Source organism: Fukomys damarensis, unplaced genomic scaffold (assembly GCF_012274545.1).
Source record: "Fukomys damarensis isolate Sample0158 unplaced genomic scaffold, DMR_v1.0_HiC HiC_scaffold_14, whole genome shotgun sequence".
In the NCBI taxonomy this organism is placed as follows: Eukaryota; Metazoa; Chordata; class Mammalia; order Rodentia; family Bathyergidae; genus Fukomys; species Fukomys damarensis.
The window spans coordinates 70,761,943-70,784,623 of record NW_022900926.1 but is presented as its reverse complement, the minus strand read 5'-3'; the positions used below and the strand labels follow the sequence as shown (position 1 = coordinate 70,784,623).

The 22,681-nt window shown below is 36.6% G+C and overlaps 1 protein-coding gene across 1 annotated transcript in view; it reads right to left on the bottom strand.

The window, feature by feature from the left end:
• Cdk19 (cyclin dependent kinase 19) overlaps positions 1-22,681 on the bottom strand; it is a 104,979-nt gene that overhangs the window by 75,893 nt on the left and 6,405 nt on the right. The window contains exon 2 of the mRNA XM_010630352.2: positions 7,026-7,101. Coding sequence (XP_010628654.1) covers positions 7,026-7,049 — 24 coding nt within the window. The 5' untranslated portion in view covers positions 7,050-7,101. The remainder of the gene's footprint in view (positions 1-7,025; positions 7,102-22,681) is intronic.

The following is a 22,681-nucleotide window of genomic DNA, read 5'->3' as shown; positions in this document are numbered from 1 at the left end:
AAAAAACAAAAATTCATTTATTTTTACAGTTAAATTTCTTCTGATTCTGATATTTTTTAGCCTTGATACTCAAAAGTGCTCTACCCTTCTAAGTTACAATTCCAGTCCCCTATCCCCTTTTTCACTTTTTAATTTTTATTTTGAGAAGGACCTTGACAAATTGCTCCAGCTGGCCTCAAATTTGCAATCATCCTGCCTCAGTCTAAGTAAGTACAAGTTTTGATGAGGTAAGCCTGGTATCCTGAGAATCGTTTATACCAATGTTTCCTGAGGAAAATGGCATTTTGTATTTCAAACACTGACTTAAAAAGGCTTTCACAGTCTGGAAATATTGCTCTGTATTGCCTTAACAAGTGCCACAAGAACTAGTAACCAATATCTACTAATTGATACATTTGGAGGGGACAAATGTCTCAGCCTTCCAAGTAGCTGGAATAATTTACAAGTGTGTGCCACCCCTATGGCTGAAATTAGTGATTTTCAGTAGGCAAAAAAAATAAAAGAGAGATTGCACAGACTGAGAAAGATGCTTAATTCCAAAGCCACGTAACCAGAGCAAGTAATGTGAGGGACAAACTAAAAGTAAAAATGATGTATACTGCAACCCTAGAACTTAAGACACAGGACACAGTAATACCAAAATACATGCCAGGGTCAGACTCTTCCTGCTCAACACCTGTCTTTCCTACCCACTGATTCTCTCTTTCTTCCTTTCTCTACAAGCCACATTTTATTTTATCTCTGCTAAGAACTTGTATACTTGGGCAATAGTCAAGACAGAAGTTTCTGTTTGAGAGAAACAGGAATTTTCAGCAGTATTTCTAAGACAACAGAGCAGGAGGCTGTGCAACTAATCTCCTCAGACTGTCATCTTGTTCTTTCAGCTGAAGGATATTGAAGAGTTATAAATGCTTCACAGGCACTGCTGCTCTAGAGTCAAGAAGGGTGTTGCACCAGGAACATTCCTAAAGTATAAAAGAGGATGTCCGATGGAATGCTGGGCTGCTTAACCTATAGGATATGCAGTATGTGTAGCCAAACATCAGGAACATAAAGCCTATGACAATCATGGCAAGTCACTATTATTTAAAAAAATTGCTAGCTGGGGATTTGGTTTAATGGTTCTGCCGCCTGCCTCACAAGCACAAGGGCCTGAGTTTGATCCCTGGTACCAAAAATAAAAATAAAAATAAAAATATTGGCCTGGGGATTTAGCTCAGTGGCTCCGCTGCCTGCCTTTCAGACTCAAGAACCTGAGTTTGATCCCTGGTACCAAAATCAAAACAAAACAAAATTGCTGGGGCGGGGGATTTAGCTCAGTGGCAAAGCCTTGCAAGCGCCAGGTCATGAGTTCGATCCACAGTACAAAAACCAACCAAACAAACAAAAATTGCTGGGAAGAGTTTGCAAATTTATAATATTTGAATATATTTATAGAATATAATTTCTAAGATTCTTTAGTATATCTGGAAACATTCTTGGTCAAAACATTTCCAGAGGGGCTGTGGAATTAACTCAGTGCACCTGCCTTGAAGATGCAAGTTCCTGAGTTGAATCCCCAGTACCAAAAAAATAATAATAAAATAAAATAAATAAAACAACACTTCATGAGATGCAGTTGATGTTCTGGTTATGGAATGGAATTGAGAATGACCTTAAAACGTTACCAAGAAAAAGAGAGAATCTGGGCGAGCTGCGAAGTGCTGCGTGGCCTGTTTCCTTGGCAGTACCACTCACTGTACTGTCAGGAGGTAGGGCCTGGTTGAAGGTGGGTCACAAAGGACATGACCTGCCAGGGCACACCTCCTTTCCCAGCTCCTCCCTTCCCCCCTCTACTTCTGGCCACCAACATGTGAGCAGTTTGCTCTGTGCCAGGTCCTTCCACTATGCTGTTTCTTCCCTTGAAGCCAGTCGACTTCAAGGACTGAGACCTCTGAAACTGAGCCAAACTAACCCTCTCCTCCTTTCATTTGTGGGTGTCAGGTATTCTGTACCAGTGACAAGAAAGTGACTAACAACAACAACCATTTACTGCACATTTATGTCCAGGCTCTGAGCTAAGCCCTTAATATGCCAGCATCAGACTTATTTTCAGTCCTTTATTCTTCAATTATATCACCAGCACAATTTTGCTTCAGTATTATTCAAGAGAAAAATAACACTAAAACTCAGGGTCTAACAGCCAATTAACTTTAATTGCTTAGACAAGAATATAAAATTGGTGATTTTTGTATTTTTAGGAGAACTGAAATAAAACCACTCATCTCCCTAATAAGGAGAGTTACTAACACAGCGGAAAAGTCTTCAATAATAACTCAGCAGTTCTTCATAGAAGCAATGGAGTTACAGCAACCACACACAGGGACTCAAAGATGCTACTGAGAGCCAGCTAGAAAGTTTTCAAGTGTCTATGACTGTCTTCCCTCAGCACCACCACACACACACACACAGCTTTGAGACTCATGACCTAACATATAAGTAAAGCACAATACCAAAGAACTAGAATCCCATGTTTTAGCTGGCTCCTTATACCTTTTCAGTTTTCGGGAAATAAAAATCCTTCCATGAGGTTCTTCCCCATACAATGACTTTTCATCAGTTCCCCGAATCTTGCAAAATTAACAAACTGCATAAGCCAAACTCTAACAACATTTCATTCTTCATTATAAGAGTGACTGGGAGTATTATTTATTTTGCCCAGGAAGTTAACTTCGGGTAGTGGATTAATACACTGATGAGATCATAATTTTAGGGCATTACTGAAAGCTGCTAGAAACAAGTGTGTGCCACCACATCTAGCTTTTCTTTTCTAGTAGTTTTTTAATAGAAATCTTAATATTATACTTTGATATTATCCGTTCATAAAGAGGGTATTAAAATACTTAAATCACACATCCATTTCCACAAATCTATACTTTCATAAAATTCAACACATTTAGGACAAAATTGTTCAAGAAAGACAAAAACAATTAAAATGATAAGTGAATAATCTTAATAAAACTAAATGTACACTTCTCAATTTTTAATATGTAAAATTTAACAACAGTTTAGAGGCTGACAGAAATAAATGAAAATTAGAGGTCCATTCATAGATATTTTGAAGTTTTTCTCAGAGTAATCCTCAGCAAATATAATCTATAAATTTCACTGCATGCTGCGTATGTAGCTCAGTGGTAAAGTGCCTACCTAACACGCATGAAGCCCCAAGTTTAATCCCTAGTACGGGGGGAAAGAGTCATTAATTTCATTTCATAAATTTTTTTAAGCTTATTTCTTTTAAGAAGAAAATTCCAAGCATTTAACTAAAATTTACACAGCAGCCTGCTACAGCAGCATGATAACAACACAGGAAAAGAAATGGCAGAAGTTCTTTATCTGCCATTGCACTCTACCTGCCCTTACTGCATGCTAGATGGAAAACTGCAAGTGACAGTCCACTACAGCCGGTCCACAGCTCACCATGGAGCATCGGTGCTAGGGTGCTGGTGGAAACGTGCACTTGGAAAGAACCAAGCAGAGGTTAAGGAAGAACTAGGGCTCCTCAGCAAGCAAGCCAGGGCTGAGGGAGGCAGCATTCCAACATAAAATGACATATTCTCTATTTCTCTTCCCTCTAGCAATAAACTAAACATTTATGTTCCCCTATCCCACTTCAATTCATATTTTAAAATCTGAACCTCCAGAGTGATATTAGGAAATGAGGCCCCTGGGAGGTTATCAGGTCATGAGGGCCTTCGTGAATGGGATCAGTCCACTTACAAAAGTGGCACCATGACTACCTCTCAAGTGCAAGGTCCTGAGTTTGATTTCCAGTACCAAAAAAGAAAAGAGACCCCACAGAAGAAATACCTTGTCCTTTCCACCATATGAATCCACAAAAGAAGATAGCCATGGGGGTAGGGGAACAAAGGGGAAAAACAGAAGAAAAAAATAGGCAAAGGAAGGAGGAAGGAAAGGGAACAGAATGGATGGGAAGAAAGGAAGGGAAGCTTCTCAAATTTGATGAATATAAATCTATACATCCTCAAAGCTCAACAAATGCTAAGTAGGAAAACTCAGAGATCTACATGTAGACATGTCATACTCAAACTTTCAAAGACAAAGACAAATAGAGAATCTCTGAAATCAGCAAAGAGAAAAACTCCTCATGTACAAGGGATTCTCAAGATTAACAGCTGATTTTTCATCAGGCCAGAAGACGGGCATAACAAAGTGTGAAAGAAAAAAATATCCTGTAGACATGAAGGTATGCCAGTAAGGACAGAAAAAAGAATTACACATCACCAGATGAAAAAAAAAATTTTTTAACTGAGAAAATTCATTACTAGTACATGTGTTATACAAAAAATGCCAACAGGAGACTTTCACCAAAAGTAAGGATTTTGGACAATGAGTCACATTCACATCCAAAAAAATGACACCAATAAAGTTACTGACAGCTAAACAGAAAAGATTGCATAGATGCATTTTTGTCTGTAACTCTTTTCTTCTATATAATTTAAAAGATAAATACATAAAACACTAATTATAAAACTGTTAGTGATTTAATGTGTAAGATGTATGTGCACAGCCACTTATAATAATACACATTTCAAATTAGTTTCCTAGTGTGAGAAACTAAAAGTGTAAATGAGGATCAAAAAGCATAAGAGATAATGTGATATAGGAAGAAAAGGTCCAAGGGGAATTTGGAGGTGTAGGGGAAAAGAAAGAAGGGAAAGGAGAAAATATGAGAAAAGGAATAAATGGAAACAAAGTCTTTGTAAATAGGAGGGGTGGAGGGGTTGAAGGGATGGCAGGGGAATGGGGAAAAAAATAAGAACCAAGATACATCATGTAAAGGTACAAGATCCCAATGATGAATGTCAACATACTGTACAACTAAAATGTACCAAATAACATAATGAATTTTAAAAAGTCCAATTACACTAGGGCTAAACAGTTCAAGTAGTAATAAAATGCTATTCAAATTAGAAACTCTATACTTTCTAAAGTTCTATTAGGCAAACACTCAATAAAAACATGAAAGCTGTAAATGACTTTACTACTAGCTAAGTTTCTCAAACACACTCCAAATTTACATAAAGATACAAACACCTATAGATTCCTCTGTACATAGAAATCTCTTTTCTAATAGGATGTCTACAACTGAGTTTTCATTTACCACTAGTTAATACCTTAAGTTCTAGTCATTTGCCTAAATGACTCATGGAAGGTAAGGCCGAAAAAAATGTGATTCTAAATTATAGTACTCTAACACAGAGAAACAGCATACCAGTGCTAGTTATATTGGTTGATATGATCATACATAAGAATTTTAATAAATAAGTAAATGATTTATTCTGGTAGAATGGTTATTCTGGTAGGGCGTTATAAACACCACTTTTATAATTAATGGAAAACTATCAAAGTGAAAATTTTCCGGTAATAAATTTATATTCTAAAGCAAACCTAGAATCATTCTGATAACTAGTAACATTTTTTAAATGTTGTTCATTTATTTACTCAAGAAACAATTATAGGAAACTTTCTATGTGCCAAGCACTATGCAACAAATTGAGGCCAAAAAGAGAGACAAGGTCCCTGCTCCTTAAAGTGTGCTCCGCCAGGAAAAAAGTCCCACTCTGGAATTACAGAATGTATGACTCGAAGGGACCTTATAGCTCCCTTTCATCACAGATAAAGAAACAGACTCATCGCTAACATAGACAACTAGGCAAGCTGGCATCTGCGTCTGGATACAGATTTACTGCTGTACGTATTCTTTGTACCATAACTTTTTCTCATGACTAAGAGGGACAGAATTGGCGTGGTGGCACACACCTGTAACCTGGCACTCTGTGGGGCTAAAGCAGGAGGATCAAAAGTCCAGCCTGGACAATTTAGCAACTTAGCAAGAACCTGTCTCAAAGGTAAAAAAATAGAAAAAGGGTTGAGGATATAGTTTAGTGAGAAAGTCCTGGGTTCGATCTCAGTGCTGTTTTTAAAAAAAGTGATGAATCGATGCTTCCATGTGAGTAGACCAAAAATATGAAAGAAACTACATGGGTAATGTATGTAATAATTACTAAATCAGACCAGAAATACTTAATGGATATAGACAATATAAACAGCTACTAAATGATTACTTAAATATTTCATAGAGACAGAAATCTAATAAACATATTGTGATAAAGTCCTAATTAGTAAACTTTATCAAAAACTAAAATAAAGTAATAATAACCCTTCTAAACTATAATTATGGTTTTGCCTGTTTTCTGATCTATAAAACGGGGATAGTAAAAGTATTTATTTCACAGTACTGTGAAAAATTAAATGAATACTTAAAAACACCCAGTAAGCTTAGTACCTAGTAAACCTTCAATAAATGTTAGATCCTCTTATAGGTGATTTTTAATTGCATGCGTAAGGCACATGAAGACAAAAAAAAGAACTATATTTCTCAAGGACAGCCTACTAATAATGATGGTCTTTTCTCTAGCAACTAGTACAAGCTATCATTAAATTATATAATTGAGGAAAACTGTTAAAGGCATAAGATTTAATAATATGGCCTCTTTCTTTATATAAAGAATAGTAACCCTAAAATTAAAAAAATTAACTAAACCATATTCTATGTTAATTTCATTTAGCTTAGTAATTCTAAGATTAAAAATACTAAATATCATTACAAAAATGTTCAGCTAGGAATAAAGGTACACATCTATAATCTAAGCATGTAAGGAGGCTGAAGCAAGAGGATTGAAAGTTCAAATCTCACTTAATGAACTAAGACTCCATCTCAAATTAATTTTAAAAGGTCTAGGGATATAACCAGTGGCAGAGCACCTGGGTTGGATCCCTAGAACCATCAGAGAGGAGAGAGAGATCAGGTAACAATAACAGCAACAAAATTTATGCAGACTTTTTTCAACTTATATAAAATACACTTAAACTAATTAACATCTGTAAAATAGCCATGATAAAATTCATATTAAAATGAATCATCACCCAATATCAACAAATAACTATTTATATCCACTTACTGCAATCTCTCTACAAGCTGACATGGATATTCCTGTGCCTTCAATTTGCTTCAGTGCATATTCCTTTTCATCTTTTCTGCAAATGAACAAAAATAAATTACTTTTCCATATATTACCTTCAGATCTAATATTACAAATATAAAAACTACGGGAATCCACTATTATCTCAGTGATATGTAAATGCTCACTATGCCATGCATTGCTTATTATTTTTGATAATATTTCAGCCACACAAATATGAAATACCAAAAGAAATTCATGTCACCATGAAAACATAAGATGAGCCAAAACACAAAATCCAAAACTGAATAGAATAATATACTAAACATGGCGCTAGTTTCAAAGAGTAAACAAGCATAAATATAAACTAAAACATACTGCCAGATTTTGATCCTGTCTTAATTATCTGAAGTTTATGAAAGCATTCTGCTATAAACATTCACTACAAAAATAACTGACAGATATAAGCTCCCATATTCACTTAAAATAATTTCATAATATAAGAAGCATTAATAGGAAGGAAAATGCATTGGAAAACACTGATTGCCACCTAGGATAGGAGATATTCAAAAGCTTCAAGACTCCCATCAAAACTCTCTAGTAAGACTTCAAAACTTAGCCACCAACATCTCATTCTCAAGAAACTATTGGAGAAACCTAGTAGTTACAGTAGGTTTTTGTACAGAATAGCAAATTAGCAATCTAGAGAATTCCTACAGTAGTATCAAGAGTGTTTAACTAAGGAAGCCTGGTAGTTCCATAGTATCCGGTGCGTGCCTACTACAACACAGTAAATATTGTTAGGGCACTGACTCAGAACCAACCACATAAAGGCCGCAGGCTGAATGTTATAATTGTGAACCTTATTGTGGGTTGTTCTGCTAACAGTGGCATAATCGATGCCCTCTGAATTTTGCCTTGTAATTAACTGTAACAGTACTAAATCCTCAGCCAACTATCACCATGCCATGATGGTTTTGTCACATGACCGAATATGCCTTATCTTCCTTCCTACTTAACTATACTTCATTTTCCCATTCTTTATCTAGCAGATAAAGCAGTTTAAGGGGTTATTCATAGTGGCTCTTTTAAACATCATTTTCTATGTCTTTTGAAGACTTTTTACAATAATTTATGTTTTGGTTAAATAAACAATTTATGGTTACTTTCTCCCATAATCAGTTTGAAACTTACATCTATTTTTCTTCCAATACATGGCCTTCAGTGAATAATTAAGACTGACTGATTGATCAATTGATTGATTGGTGTTACTGGGCTTTTGCACTGAGGTACATTCCCAACCAGCCCCTTCTAAATTTTCTGACACAGGGTCTCACTAAGTCGCTAAGTTACCCAGGTTAGGTCTGAACTTGTAATCTCTTGTTCAGACTCCCAGAATGAAGGATTACAAGTGTGTACCATAATACATGGCTAGCATTTTGCTTAAGTTTGTCTGTTTTGCATCATGGTCTCACTCTGTAGTCAAAGCTGACCTTGAACTTGCTATGTAGGTCAACTATCCATAAACTTGCCATCTGCCTGCCTCAACCTCCCACTGGCATAAACCACCAGGGCTGGCTTGTCTTAGCCACAGTTTGATAAACAAGATACATCAAAAGGATGAACTATGATGCAATTATTAAAATGACTGTGAAGATCATTAGAAACGTGAAAACCTTTTATCACATATTACTAATACATAAATTACATGAAAATAAATATATCCACCTATAAATATACTGAATACAAAAATAAAAACAGATCTGTTAAAATTTAGGAAGTCACTGGGCATGATGGTGTACATCTTTAGTCCCAGATACTTGGAAGCGAGAATTCCAAGTTTGAGCAGTTTGAGCACAGCCTGGCCAATCTAACACAATCATATCTCAAGATACAAAGTAAAATAAAGGGACTGGAAGTGCAGCTCAGTGTTCCATAAATTCAATCTTCAATACTGGCGGGGGGGGGGAAGATTCAGAAAGCCATGTTAACTAACTTCGGTTATAACATAATATTGTCATTTAGCCAGGCTCAGTGGCACATACCGGTAATACTAGCACTTAGAAGGATGAGGTGGCCAGATGCAATAGTCTAATCTACTTAGCAAGTTCAAAGCCAGTCTAGACTACAGAGACTCTATCTCAAAGAAGAGAAAAAAAGATGCCAAATTATAATAGGGGGAGCAGCCAAACCAATTTGACACTCTGGAAATAATGACAACAATCTTTAGTATATCCAAAGCGATAGATCAGGCATGTTTTAAAGAGCAAAGTCAAAAGTTAGGGAAATCATAATGTTATCATTTTTCCCCTATTTCTCCATCCAGATTCCTGTTTTTTTAGACCACTCAGAAGTCCCTGGAAAGCACAGGCAGCAGAAGACTGAATAATTAGTCAATGTCCTCTTTTTCTTAAAAGTGTATATAGGCATGTGAGTCTGTGTGCCTGAAATGACCTGACACAATGCTTACATCATGTTATACAATATATCTGTACATACATATTTAACAATGAAATTAACTAGTGGGTATCTATTACTGAATTATTTAATACTTGAAACAAAATTATAAAAATTTTCACATGCAGCCACAATTTTTTAACAGAAAAATTTCAATTCCCAGTTCCTCTAAATGAAATGCTCCAGAAGCTCATGTAATTGCAGAGTTTTATTTTTAATACTGTAAAGAATATTACACAATCTGGATAGTTATTGTTGCTATGGAAACTATAAGATTTTTTTTTTTTTTTGCAGTAAGTCAAAAAGTGCAAAATTAACACATCACATTAATGGCTTTTGAATTTCACATCCAGGCTGTCAAAGGAATTTGAAAGCTTAAGCAGAATAGACTGAAGCATAGTCCTCTTACTCTGAATTACATGGATAGGAATAAGGAACAAACCCAATAATTATTTCACTTAATATGTTTAAATATAACTTCCATCTGTTAAATTAATAAAATACTTTAAAAACTGAATTTTTAAGATTTGCAGCTTTTAAATTCAGAATGAAACAAAGTATATATACATCAGCACCATTTCTCTTATACATCAAATGATAAATAGTGAGACTCATCACATGAAGACATGACAAGTCCCCAGGGGTTATACAGGCTTCCTTAACACTATACTATGCCAGTGTCGATCTTTAGTTAGATGCCAGTATTTTCCTATGAAGACTAAAGATGTATTTTTTCACCACAGTGACCACAATTGTTTATTAACAAGGCACACAGGGAAAGGAAGCTCCTCTCTCATCTCATGAGAGGATCCCTCTCCAGGACCTCCTCCAAGTGGTAGTTCAATTTGTAACCCATTGCTTGGACATTTCAGATACACGTAACATTAAGTACCTTAAAAATACAGATTTTCTACTGAGGAGACAATGCTGAAAAGCAGGTGAAACTGGCCTACCCTGATCTGATTGCCTGGCTTTTTGAGGCAGCCTAGTTCTTCTATAAAACTATTTTCTGAGTTATTTTTATTTCTAAATAACATAAAGGCAAAGCAATTCCAGTTTCAAGGAAACTGCTTTCTATATTTTAATGTGTATTAGATAGCATGACTAACACAACTGTGTTTAGAAAATAATCAAATGAGCTCAGTAAGTAAATTCAGATTATTAAAATATATATTTATAGTAAAAATATGGATATGTGGTACATAAAATTTTAAGTATAAGACATCTCTTACATGTCCATAATGTATATCAACATCATGCAAACTTCACACTCAGGTGTCACAATAAAAACAACTGATGGAACATTATACAACAAAAATAGAAAAATAAATTAGGCAGAGATTAGGTTTTCCATCTAAGACATTATCTTCTATAAATTTCTTAAGACAATTCTATAGACAACAGAAAAAATAAGCTTGTATTTGTACACAGAGTAGAAATGGTTTGCTTAAAATTCAAGTTTAATCCTAGGCAGAAAATCAGGTTCAATGAAAAAAACTTAAGTGTAATTCAGAGAAGATATTTTTTCAAGTATAGAGAAGCAAGTCTAGTAGGAACAGCCCCTGAATAAAGTACTGAAAACTAATTTAATGAAAAAGGTGTTCTTTCTCATTTTAATAATGTCTCAACTTGGTGATCCATCTCTACTGAACTGTAGTAAGGTAAGCACCATTCAGCAGCCTGTATGTACAAGTATAGTTAGGGTCTAGCCAACATTCCAAGTATTATAGTCTTAGACCAAATCGAGGATCTCTGCTATCACTACTACTCAGTATCCAGGTATGCAGCCAAGCCCTGGGCCATGTTAATGCCAAGAATTTATATGAGACACCAATTTTAGGAGAGTCCTTTAAGGAAAGATGAAACCAGGCATGATGATACACACCTGTAATCCCAGCACTCAGGGAGGTGGAGGCAGGATTGCAAGCTTGATCCCAGCCTTAGCAATTTAGTTGACTTAGCAAGACCCTGGCTCAAAATAAAACTGAAAAAGGAATGGGAATGTAACTCAGTGCAAAGGTCCTGGGTTCCATCCTCATATTGGAAAGGGGGAAAAAAAGGAAGACAGGGTAAGAATATGAAATCAAGCTCAAGTAGGGTTGTAGAAAAATGTATTAACTATTCAAACAAAAATGACTAAGATTCTTTTTTGTTTCTAACGAGAAAAGAGCCTTATTATTTATACCAACTAGCTAACTACTGAGTTCATATTACATGTCCCAACATGATAAAATTCGGGGATAAACAAAATTAGGGACTACCCCAGATATCAAAGAATTCATCTTACCTGGAAAAAAGTTCATAGTATGTAGGAATTATAAATAGGTAACTCTAATATGTTCCTACTTCAAGAAATACAATAGACATGGAAAGAATGTAACCAGTAATTCTTTTTGAGCTTTAAGGAAACTAATGCCATAAGTCATGCCTTTAATGGAAGAGTTCCCCAGGCAAGGAAGAGAAAAAAGGTGGCATAAGAAAAACAGAGATATTCAGGAAACAGCTGGTATGTGGTATGGCTGCAGAGTTCAGTGCATAACAAGCAAGAGATGAGGTCTCTTGTAAAAAGTAAAGAAAGCAAAGGAACCATGAGAGCCTACACAGAAGATTGTAATTCTTAAGTAAGCAGTGTGTATGAAATCAAAGGTTGTTAGAACAGAGCGGATAAATTCAGATTCCTGCTCAGAAGAACTGCACAAGAAATGACACTGAGAATAAACAAATGAGATCATATCAAATTAAAAAGCTTCTTCACAGAAAAAAAAAAAAAAAAAGCCCACAGGGTGAAGACACAACCTACAGAATGGGAATTAAATTATGCCAGCTCCCCTCAGAGGACTAATATCAAAGATATATAAACAACTAAAAAAAAGTAGACACCCCTCAAAATAATAGACCTTATCTAAAAAAGCGGCAAGTGAAATGAACAGACACTTCTCAGAAGTACAAATAGCCAGCAAACAGATGAGAAAGTGTTCAACATCTCTGGGCATTTACAGAAACAAAAGTAAAACACTGAGATTCCATCTTACTTTAGAAAGAATGGCTATCATTAAAAAATCTGATCACAACAAATGCTGGACAAACTGCAGGAAAAAGGGACCCTTCTGCCTTGTTGGTGGGAATGTAATCTAGTATAACCACTATGGAAATCAGTATGAGGATTCCTCAAAAAAAAAGAAGAAAAACTAAAACAAGAAAGTCCACTCCACCCAGATATTCCCCTTTTAGGTATCTTCCCAAAAGAGTTAAAGATACCATATTACAGTGATACATGCATACCTATGTTTATAAGAACAGTAATAGCTAAATCTTGGAAGTGGCCTCTATGTCCATCAACAGATGAATGGATAAAGAAAATGTGGTATTTACCCACAATGGAGTACTATTCTGCCATAAAAAATAGTCGAGTCTTTTGTAAGAAAATGGATGTTCCATAAGACCATAGTGTTAAATGAAATAAATGAGACAAAGAAGCTTAAATATTTCTTTCATGAGAAACCTAAAATATAAATAAACAGCAAAAAAAAAAGACAGCTAAGAGGCAATAGGGAGATAGATCTTTCGCAAATGGAAACGGAACCAAGAGATGAAGAAAGGGGTAAGGAAGGGGAATGGACAGAAAAAGAATTATAATGTGTTATGTACACATACCAACTCCCTATGATGTATATAAGCATTACATACTACAAACATGTACTAATAAAAATAAAAATATCACTATTAACCACAAAAATGATGACATATCCCAAAAGGAAGACCTGGAAACATTTTTAAAGGGAATGAAAATTACTTATGAAGAGGAACGTGAAAAACAGTTATATAGGTTACTGTATTCTAAGAGTAAAGTAAAATCCTACTCAGTAGAACTGAATGTTAACTTTGAAAGGAGATTAAGACAATCTTGTACAATTTCCATACTTTGCAGATGAAGAAACAAGGCCAGTAGCAAAAGGCAGAACTGAGACCAGATCTTTCAATTCCAAGTCCAACAATATTCAGAACAGCAGCCTAACAGCAATACTAGAGAAAAGAAGGAATATTTGTGATACTCTTCTTAAAAAGGACAACTGGCATGACCAAATGAATAGATAAGAAACACTGAAAAGGGGCCGGGGATTTAGCTCAGCGGTTCGGTGGCCTGCCTTGCAAGCGCAGGGACCTGAGTTCAATCCCTCCGTACCAAAAAAACAAAAACAAAACAAAAAAAAAGAAACACTGAAAAGGACAAGTCAAGGATGAGACAAAGGTTTTGAGGTTGGTTTATAAGAAAGATATAATGAAAATGAGGTGCAGATCAGATTTCAGAAAGTTTTTCAACTCAGAATTTTTTTTTAAAAGAAACTTCCCCAGAAAGTAGAAATATATGAAAAATTGAATAAAAAAGGGAAAGAAGGAAGTGTTCCCGTTTCTAAAGAGTTCCAAACCTTGCCATTGTCTCTGGACATCAGTTTCCAGCTTCTTCAGTCCTCCAAGGAGGACTTGGACCAGCTCTGTAGAGCTTCCAGGCCTTTGACCTTGGACTGGTACTGCATCCTTGATCCATCTTGTTCTGTGGCTTGCATTTTCTGAGCTGAGCAGTTACTGCATCCTCTAGTCGTCCAGCACACAGAGAGGGACCATGGAATCTTTTGCTCCTGATCTCTCAGAGAGCATCAGATAGCATTTGTGGACTTCTTCTGATCCTGTAAGCCTACCTAATAAATCTCACTGCATAATCACACCATATTTTCAATTTCTGTTGTTCCTCTACAGAACCCTGAGATTTTGGTACCAGGAATAGGATCAGAGAAGCTTCCAACTAGATTCCAGAGGAAGACCTAGAAGGCCAGGCATGGAGCCCTTGATAGGGGAGAGCAATGCATGACATTGTAAGAATGAGGCCAAAGGTGCAGTGGAATATAGAATGTCTGCCTAGAAGAGCTGCAGGTTGTGAATGGATTCAGCTTAAGAAAGGAGCCATGCAGTCTGTAAATGGCAAGACAAGAGCAGTGGGGCTGCCCTTTGGAATCCACATTTTACTACCATGTGCCCCGGATGCCAGATAGGGAACTACCAGGATTTAATGATTTTCTTGTTGGGTTTTGCTCTTATTTTGGTCTGACTCTATTTTGTCCCTTAAAGTGGTACCTCAGTTCACGAACCCTTATGCTTACAAACAATTTGGTTCACAAATAGGAACCTTTGGCAAAATTTTGTTTTTGTTTGCAAACTCTGCTTCAGGTGACAAACATGACTGTGGCCATCCTTCCCACACAATCACAAACATGCTCATTTTTTCCAAAATTACAGAACAAATTTAAGTTCATGAACCAAGGTACCGCTGTATTTCTCCCTTTTGGAATGGGAATATTTACCCTACGATAGTGATGGTGAGCTTTTTAGAGCTTTCAATGATACAAACAGCCCGCTGCAGCACATGTGCCCTATGCCATTTTATCGTGGGATTATGTAACCTATGTTTTATTTTTAGAGCTTCACAGCTAAGAGCTTGCCTTGAGTCTTTGAAGAGACTTGGACTTGGACTACTGAAAAATGCTGGAACTGTTGAGACTTTGAGGAAGGGATTAGTTTATTTCTCATTGTACATGGAATAGCTGTATTAGGCAGAATTATGAATTTGCTAATGCCTTTATTTAGAGAGTAAGGAGGTATATTTGGGTAGCAAGTTGAAAAAGCATAGCACATGGCAGTTAGAGTGGAATTTCAACTTGATTAGCTTTGGAATCTGTCCTGAGGATTGATGGAGTATGTAAGTTTGGCCTTGGAATCTACTTCTAGTCTCTTACCCCTTCAGCTCTGGTACTCTTCCCCTGCTCTACACTTCGTAGTTACCATGAACTAAGCGGCTATGCCGAGTCATGCCCTTCTGCCAAGGTATCTCTGGCTTGCAGCCAACCCATCACAGACTGAAAATGTGAGCCCATTAAACCTTTCCTTCTTTACACTGTGAGTATCTGGTACTATGCCAAGCAACAGGAAAGCTAATACAAGGTGAAAAAACATTTCTGAGCACAATACTTTTTTACATCCCTTACAACCTATAAATTAATCCTTTGTTAAGTTTGCTTTTCTAAACCTTGTAAAAATTCAAGTAATTAAATCATCAGACATAAAGGACCAAGATGATATAGTATTAATAGTTTTTATAACCAGGCATTAACAATAAGACAGTCTTCAAACTTTTTGACATCTGTATCTTGCCAATGTAATTTTTTTCTCCAAGAATGTTGGAATAAGTCAATGTTGAAGCCTTTCCATTATTACTTTATGTTTGCCTTACTGAATTAAGATGCTCCTACACAACACAGAAAAAAGGAAAAAAAATGAAAAGAAAAGAAAGAAAACCCTGAATAACAAAAATGATCACTTAGCTTTCTGTTGGTATCATTATAAATTATTCAATGTCATGAGCTCAACATTCAGCCAGTTAAATAGAAATGATTCTTTATTTGAAAATATTGTTCTTTATTATATAACATTTAAAAAATTCTTACCATGAAATTTTTCAAAAATAAATAAAATAATTACAGTGATACTCTATATATCCACATAATTATCAACACATGGCCAGTCTTTTTTCCACAGCCTCTGCTTTTCTTAATTATTTTGAAATAAACACGAGACATTCAGCTATTTTATTTGTAAGCAGTTCAATGTGATAACATTTTCAATGCCAGGAAACTTTTCTAGTTTAAATAATAGTACTGTGTTTTTAAAAATTCTGAAAACATTCTAACATAAAGTATTGCTATTATTTTATATTCCTTAATAATGAATAATGCCACATAATACTAACATCCTTCTTATGCTTTCATCTACTTAATCTCTAAATTATAAAAATATTCTCCTTTTTTCAAATTCAGGACTCCCTTGCAACACAGAAATCTAAAAACTCTTTCATTGTGTTTTCCATTTTTCAGTCCTTAAGACTACTTTTACTTAGTCCCCTTTTTTTACAAATTGATTCACTAATAAAGCTCTTTCTCTAAAACAAATATGACTCAATTAGTGAAAAGTATCAAAGACTTATAAACATTTTTTTTTTAAAGTAGATTTTACTGCCTGGGATTTAGCTCAGTAGTTTGATTGCCTGCCTCACAAGTGCAAGGTCCCAAGTTCAATCCCCAGTACCAAAAAACAAACAAACAAACAAAAAACAAAATTCATTCCTAAGAAGTGAATTTAATTGAAATAAATATATCTATAATACTAATAAAAAAGGGAAGGAGTCATAAAAATGCTGGAGTGACCAAAACATACTACACATCAAAATCTTAACAAGCCTGTGATTCTAAATATAAATAGCTAAAAAACTGAACATGGTGGTATAGGCCTTTAATTTCAGCACTCTGGGAAGCTGAGATGTGAGGCTTACCAATTTGAGTCTAGCATGAGCAACTTAGTAAGACCCTGTCTCAAAATTTTAAAAAATGAGAAGGACTGGGGATGTAGCTCAGAGCAAAACGCTCTGGGTTCAATCCTCAGTATGACCTCCCCCGCAAAAAAAACCTGTAAAAGTTTATTTGTAGGATGTTGTATTTGTCACATTCCCATCACTGGGACAAAATATTTGACACCCACAACTTAAAGGAGCACAGGTTTGTTCTGACTCACAGTTGTTAGAAGACTCAGTCCATGGTCTGTTGGAAGAATGGTGCTCACCCCATGACAGCCAGGAAACGGGGAACAAGGGAGCAGCTGGGGACAAGAATACATCCTTCCTGGACATGCACCCAATGACCCACCTCTAACCAGGCCGTGCCTCCTAACACCACATTCAGCTGCGAACTCATCAATGGATCAGTCCACTGACGAGTAGTACTGTCACGACCTGATCATTTTCCTAAAGTCCCACCTCTAAATATAAGACTTGGGGAGGGATGGAGGTGTCAGATCTAAACCATAACATTCCACCCCTGGCCCCAAAAAGGCTCATGTCCATCTCATTATGGAAAATACATTTATTCCGTCTCTAAGAGTCATCAAAGTCTTAACACAATTTCAGCATCGTGAAAAAGTCTAAATCCAAAGTCTCCTCTGAAACTCAAGGCAAATTCTTAGCTATGAGACCCTGTTTAAAAAAAAAAAAAAATCAAAAAGAAAGTTTAGTGCTTTCAACATCCAATGGCAAACAATACTGCCATTTCAAATCGGAAGACTAAGGGGATAAAAAGAAATGGGACCAAAGCAAGACCCAAAAAACCAAAATAAGTAGGACAAACACTAAATCCTGTAACTCTGCATCCAGAACTCAGGACAGGTAGAGATGACCTATGAGTTCTCAAGGGTTTGGCAGCCCAATCCCTATATCTTTGCTGGCTGTAGCACATATGGCCTCTCCTTTTGTTTTTGGGCTGGCACCACTGACTGCCTGTGACTTTCCTCAACAGATAACCCAGTTCCTGGCATCTCTAACTTTGTGGGGTCTCCACTGCACTGTGAGCTTCACTCATAGCTTTTAAGCATCACCCTCTCAAGGGTTCTTGGCAGAAACTGTGACCATGCCACATATTTTTGCCTGGCCTCATACTCCTTCTATTCAAATCTGAACAGAAGACTCTGTAGCCCAATAACTCTTGTATTCAGTATGCCTGAAAAACAAGCACTATACTAGAGATGCTAGGGTCTGTCACTGGCTCAAGCAGAAGAAAAGTCCCTTTGGACCATAGCTTCCGTGGCCAGAGTGCTTAGATGGTTGTACTTGGGGAAATACTTCCCTCTGTGACCCTGGATAAGGGAAGCAAAGCAAAGCAAGAAGTCTGCCCAATTCCTTAGATACCCTTGAATCACCTTTCCTACTGTTCTCATGAAAAGTACTTCACTTTTAAAAATGCTAATCCTTTTTAACAACTATGCTGTCCCTTTCTCCAATTCTGCAGAAAATTTTTTTCTAATAAAATTGAACAGTTTTTGTATCTTTCAGCTCTGCTTTTGCTTCTGATTTGCACTACAGGTCTGACTAAAAGCAGCCAGCAGTACCCACGCCATGGCCTGAATGTTAAGCTACCTGGAAATTTCTTCCCCCAGATCAGTTAGACTACCACCCTTAATCTCAGTCACCTATAAAGCCTCAGGCACAGATAAAATGACAAATTTTCTCTGAGGGTTTAACACATATGGCCCCTAATCCAACTGCCAATGGAGCCCTTGTTCCCAGATGACACCGCCTGAGACTGGCCTTTACTGTTCACATTCTTATTATTATTCTAATAGTCTGAGCCAAACAGAATCACTCATCAAGTTCTGTTTACAACATTTTAGGGCTTCTCTAGCCCACATCTCCAAAACTTTTCAAGCTCCTCTGACAAACCAGTTCCAAAGGCTTCTAAGCCATATGGTCAGGTATAGCAATGATCCCACTCCTGTACCAATTTTCTGTATTAATCACTTTCCCATGATTGGAACCAACTATCCAACACCTGCCATTTCAAGGAGGAGAAGTTTAATTTGGCTAACAGTTCCGGTAGGTTTAGTCCACACTTAGTCCAAAGCAGACACGGCAAGGCAGAAAGGCATGGAAAAAGAAAGCTTCTCACCTCCATTATAGCCAGGAAGCAGAGACCAACACTGAGTTCGCAATATGGTATCATTCCTTGAGATGATCAGCTTGCAACCTAGTGACAGGCTGATTACACTGGATAACTTCCATCACAGAAAGAGTAGCACTTTGTCCTTACCACAAGAGATACTCTGGGTATGGATTTTGCCTTCCCTATACACAATGATTATGCCAAAACTACCATCCATAGATTTATAGAATACTCATCCACCACGATAAATCACACAGCATTTCTTCCGACCATGGCCAAAGTAGTGAAGCAATGGGCTCATGCATGGAATTCACAGGTCTTAAGATGTTCGCCACTCCCACTTATTTAGCTACTGAATTCATCAATGAATTAATTTGCTGATGAGTATAGCAAACTCATAACCCAATCGCATTCCAAAAGTCCATTTCTGAATGCATGCCTTTTGGGGAGACATTTAAATCAAAATCACAGTAGATACCTAGGAAAATTTAAATACAGATTAGATACAATACATTATATTATGGTTAATTTAATTCTTTAATTTTTATTTTCTTAAATGTAGGATGCTATAATTGCACAGAATGTCTTTATTCTTATGAAACACAGATTCACTTATCTGTGGATGATGATATGACATCTGTAACAATTTCAAGTTCAACAACAAAAAACATTCATATATATTCAGACAGATACAAAGCAAATAAAGACAATAATAGTTGAATCTAGGCAGAGGGTGGGGTACACTGTCTAGAATTAAACTTTCCTGCTTTTATGAAACTTTTCTTTCTAAAATTCAGGACTGCCGGGGATTTAGCTCAGTGGAACCATGCCTGCCTCTAAAGCACAAGGTCCTGAGTTATATCACCAATACTGGAAAAAAATTTTAAAATAAAATAAAATTCAGGACTCCCAGACATGGTGGTATATGACTATAATCCCAGCACTTGGGAGGCTGGGGTAGGAGGGTCACTTTGAGTTGGAGGATAGGCTGGGCTGTACGCTGAATTCACGGCCAGCCTGGACTATATTTTGAGTCCCTGTCTCAAAAAAATAAATTAATAAATTAAGTGAAAAAGGGCTGGAGATGCAGCTCAGAGGTAGAATGCTTGCTTAGCTTACACAAGTCCCCAGCACTGGACATAAAAAATTCAGGAGGGGAGTAACTAATAAGCAAGAGTTAAAGAGTAAAACTGAGAAAACCCAAGAAGTTCAAAAGGGTTAAGTGGACAAAAACGTCAAATGTAGAAGTAGGGTCAAGTAAAAGAGAATGGAAAAGAGCTCATCAGAGTTTGACAATTCACATTTTGTAAGATCACATATCACATGTATACTAAAAGATTAATAATAGTGTATGAGTGTGTGGGTGTGTGTGTGTGTGTGTGTGTGTGCATACTGAGGATTCAAAGATGGATATGCTACACAAGCACTCAACCACTAAGCACTTGACCACTTAGCTATATCCTCAGCCTTCATTTTTTGAGACAGTCTCAGTAAATTGGCTAGGCTGTCCTCAAAAATGAGATTCTCAGGCCTGGGATTTAGCTCAGTGGATCTGCTGCCTGCCTCGTAAGCACAAGGTCCTGAGTTTGATCCCCAGTACCCAAAAAAAAAGAGATTCTTAGCCAGATGTGGTAGTGCATGCTTGTAATCCCAGCACTTGGGAGGCTGAGGCAGGAGGATCACTGAAAGTTTGAGGACAGCCTGAGTTCCATAGTAAGTTCAAGGCCAGCCTGGGCTATGTAGTAAGATCCTATCTGAAACTCCTCCCCCAAAAAAGAGATTCTCTTGCCTCAGCCTCCCAAGCAACTAGGATTACAGCCATGGTGCCCACCTTTTATTTCCTTCTTTCAGCTTATCTATGCTTTCTGATTTTTCTACACTGGTTATTAACTACTTGTACAATAATTATTTTCTTTCAAAGTTTCCATATAAACTGACCTGAATTGTCTGCATAAATAGTCAGGTAAACCTAGCCTTGACAAATAATATATTCACAGGAAGGTCCAGCTAAAGATAAAGGGTTGACTTACTATAAAGCTGAAAATCAAGGAGGAAAATACAGTAAATCTGTTGCTCATCTGAGAATAAAGGTCTAGCCCTTAATTTACAGTGAAAACACTAATTTTTCATTTATCATTAAATTAAAACAAAAAGTCATACTAGCAAATACCACCATTTACAGTAAAAATTATAATAGAACCTAAACTATTATAATACTTGCTACATGGCAAGGGTCAATCTAAAAGCTTCTGACATTAATTAGCCCTTACAATATGTTGTATAACAAATTTTATTACCATCCCTACTATACAAAGACCCTGAAAGCAGAGAAGGCAAGTAACATGCTCTAGATCACAAAACTAGTGAAGTGGCAAACTCAGAATTCACATAAGTGGTCTGATTCCAGAATCTGTGATTTAATCCGTGTGGCAATTATTTTCATTTCTTCAACTGCCTCTTCTGAGAAAAGGGAACAACAGCATTTATTAAGGTTTATGAGCAAGAGTACATAATACATCTGAAATTCAGTAAAGCTAGCTTATAATAAGAGAATGCACTAGGCATGAACTACAAAGTGAGGCCCTGTCTCTAAAACAAAAAACGTTAACAGGGAAGAACAAGTTAAAGCTGAAAAAAGAAACAAGCAAGGCTCTGTGATTAAGAACAGGTTAGGGCTGGGGATTTACCTCAGTGGTACCGCCGCCTGCCTCAAAAGCACAAGGGAGGGCAGAGGTAAGGGGAAAAAAATGAGAATCAAGACTTGCCATGTAAAGGTACATGATCCCAACAATGAATGTAACTGTACTGTATCCCTAAATGTACCAATAAACTCAATAAAAAAAAAAAAAAAAAGCACAAGGTTCCGAGTTAAATCCTTGTTACCGAAAAATAAAAATAAAAAAAGAACAGGTAAGCTATGTTAGGGAAACTGAACTTCAACACAAGAAAGAAAGGTAAGGATTTTAAGCAATCTGTGATTCTGTGAACAGTTTGCACATTTGAAACTGAGTTAGGAGGCCTATGAAATAATAAAGTAAGCAGTGACTGTAGTCTGTATTAGGATGGTGGCAGAAAGAATAGAGTGGACGGATCTGAGAGATAACAGTGACAACAAAACACATGGTGAAACAAGAGAAAGAAAAGCAAGAATGCTGGGAAGGGTAGGGGAAAGGAAATAAGAGACAAGAAAAAGTATTAGAAAAGGAAAAAATGGAAACAAAGTCTTTGTAAATAGGGGAGGGTGGGGGGTGAAGGGAGGGCAAGGTATGGGAAAAAAATGAGAACCAAGACCTGTCATGTAAAGGTACAAGATCCCAATGATGAATGTAACTGTACTGTATACTTAAAAAGTACCAATAAACTCAGTAAGACAAAAAAAAGAAAAAGAAAAGCAAGAATGATTCCCAGTTTCTGGCTTGGGCATTGGGTAACAGAGTACCATTTGCTGAGTTATCAAGAACAGATATGGAAAGTTTTAGGTAAGCTGAGGTTGAGAAGACTGGTACTTCCATAACTAAATGGAGAGTCCGAAGGAAATCTGGACAAACCTAGAGCTTAGAAGGGAGATATAGGGGCCAGGGATTTAGCTCAGTGGTTCCCCCACCTGCCTCACAAGTACAAGGACCTGAGTTTGATCCCCTGTACAAAAAAAAAAAAAAAAAAAAA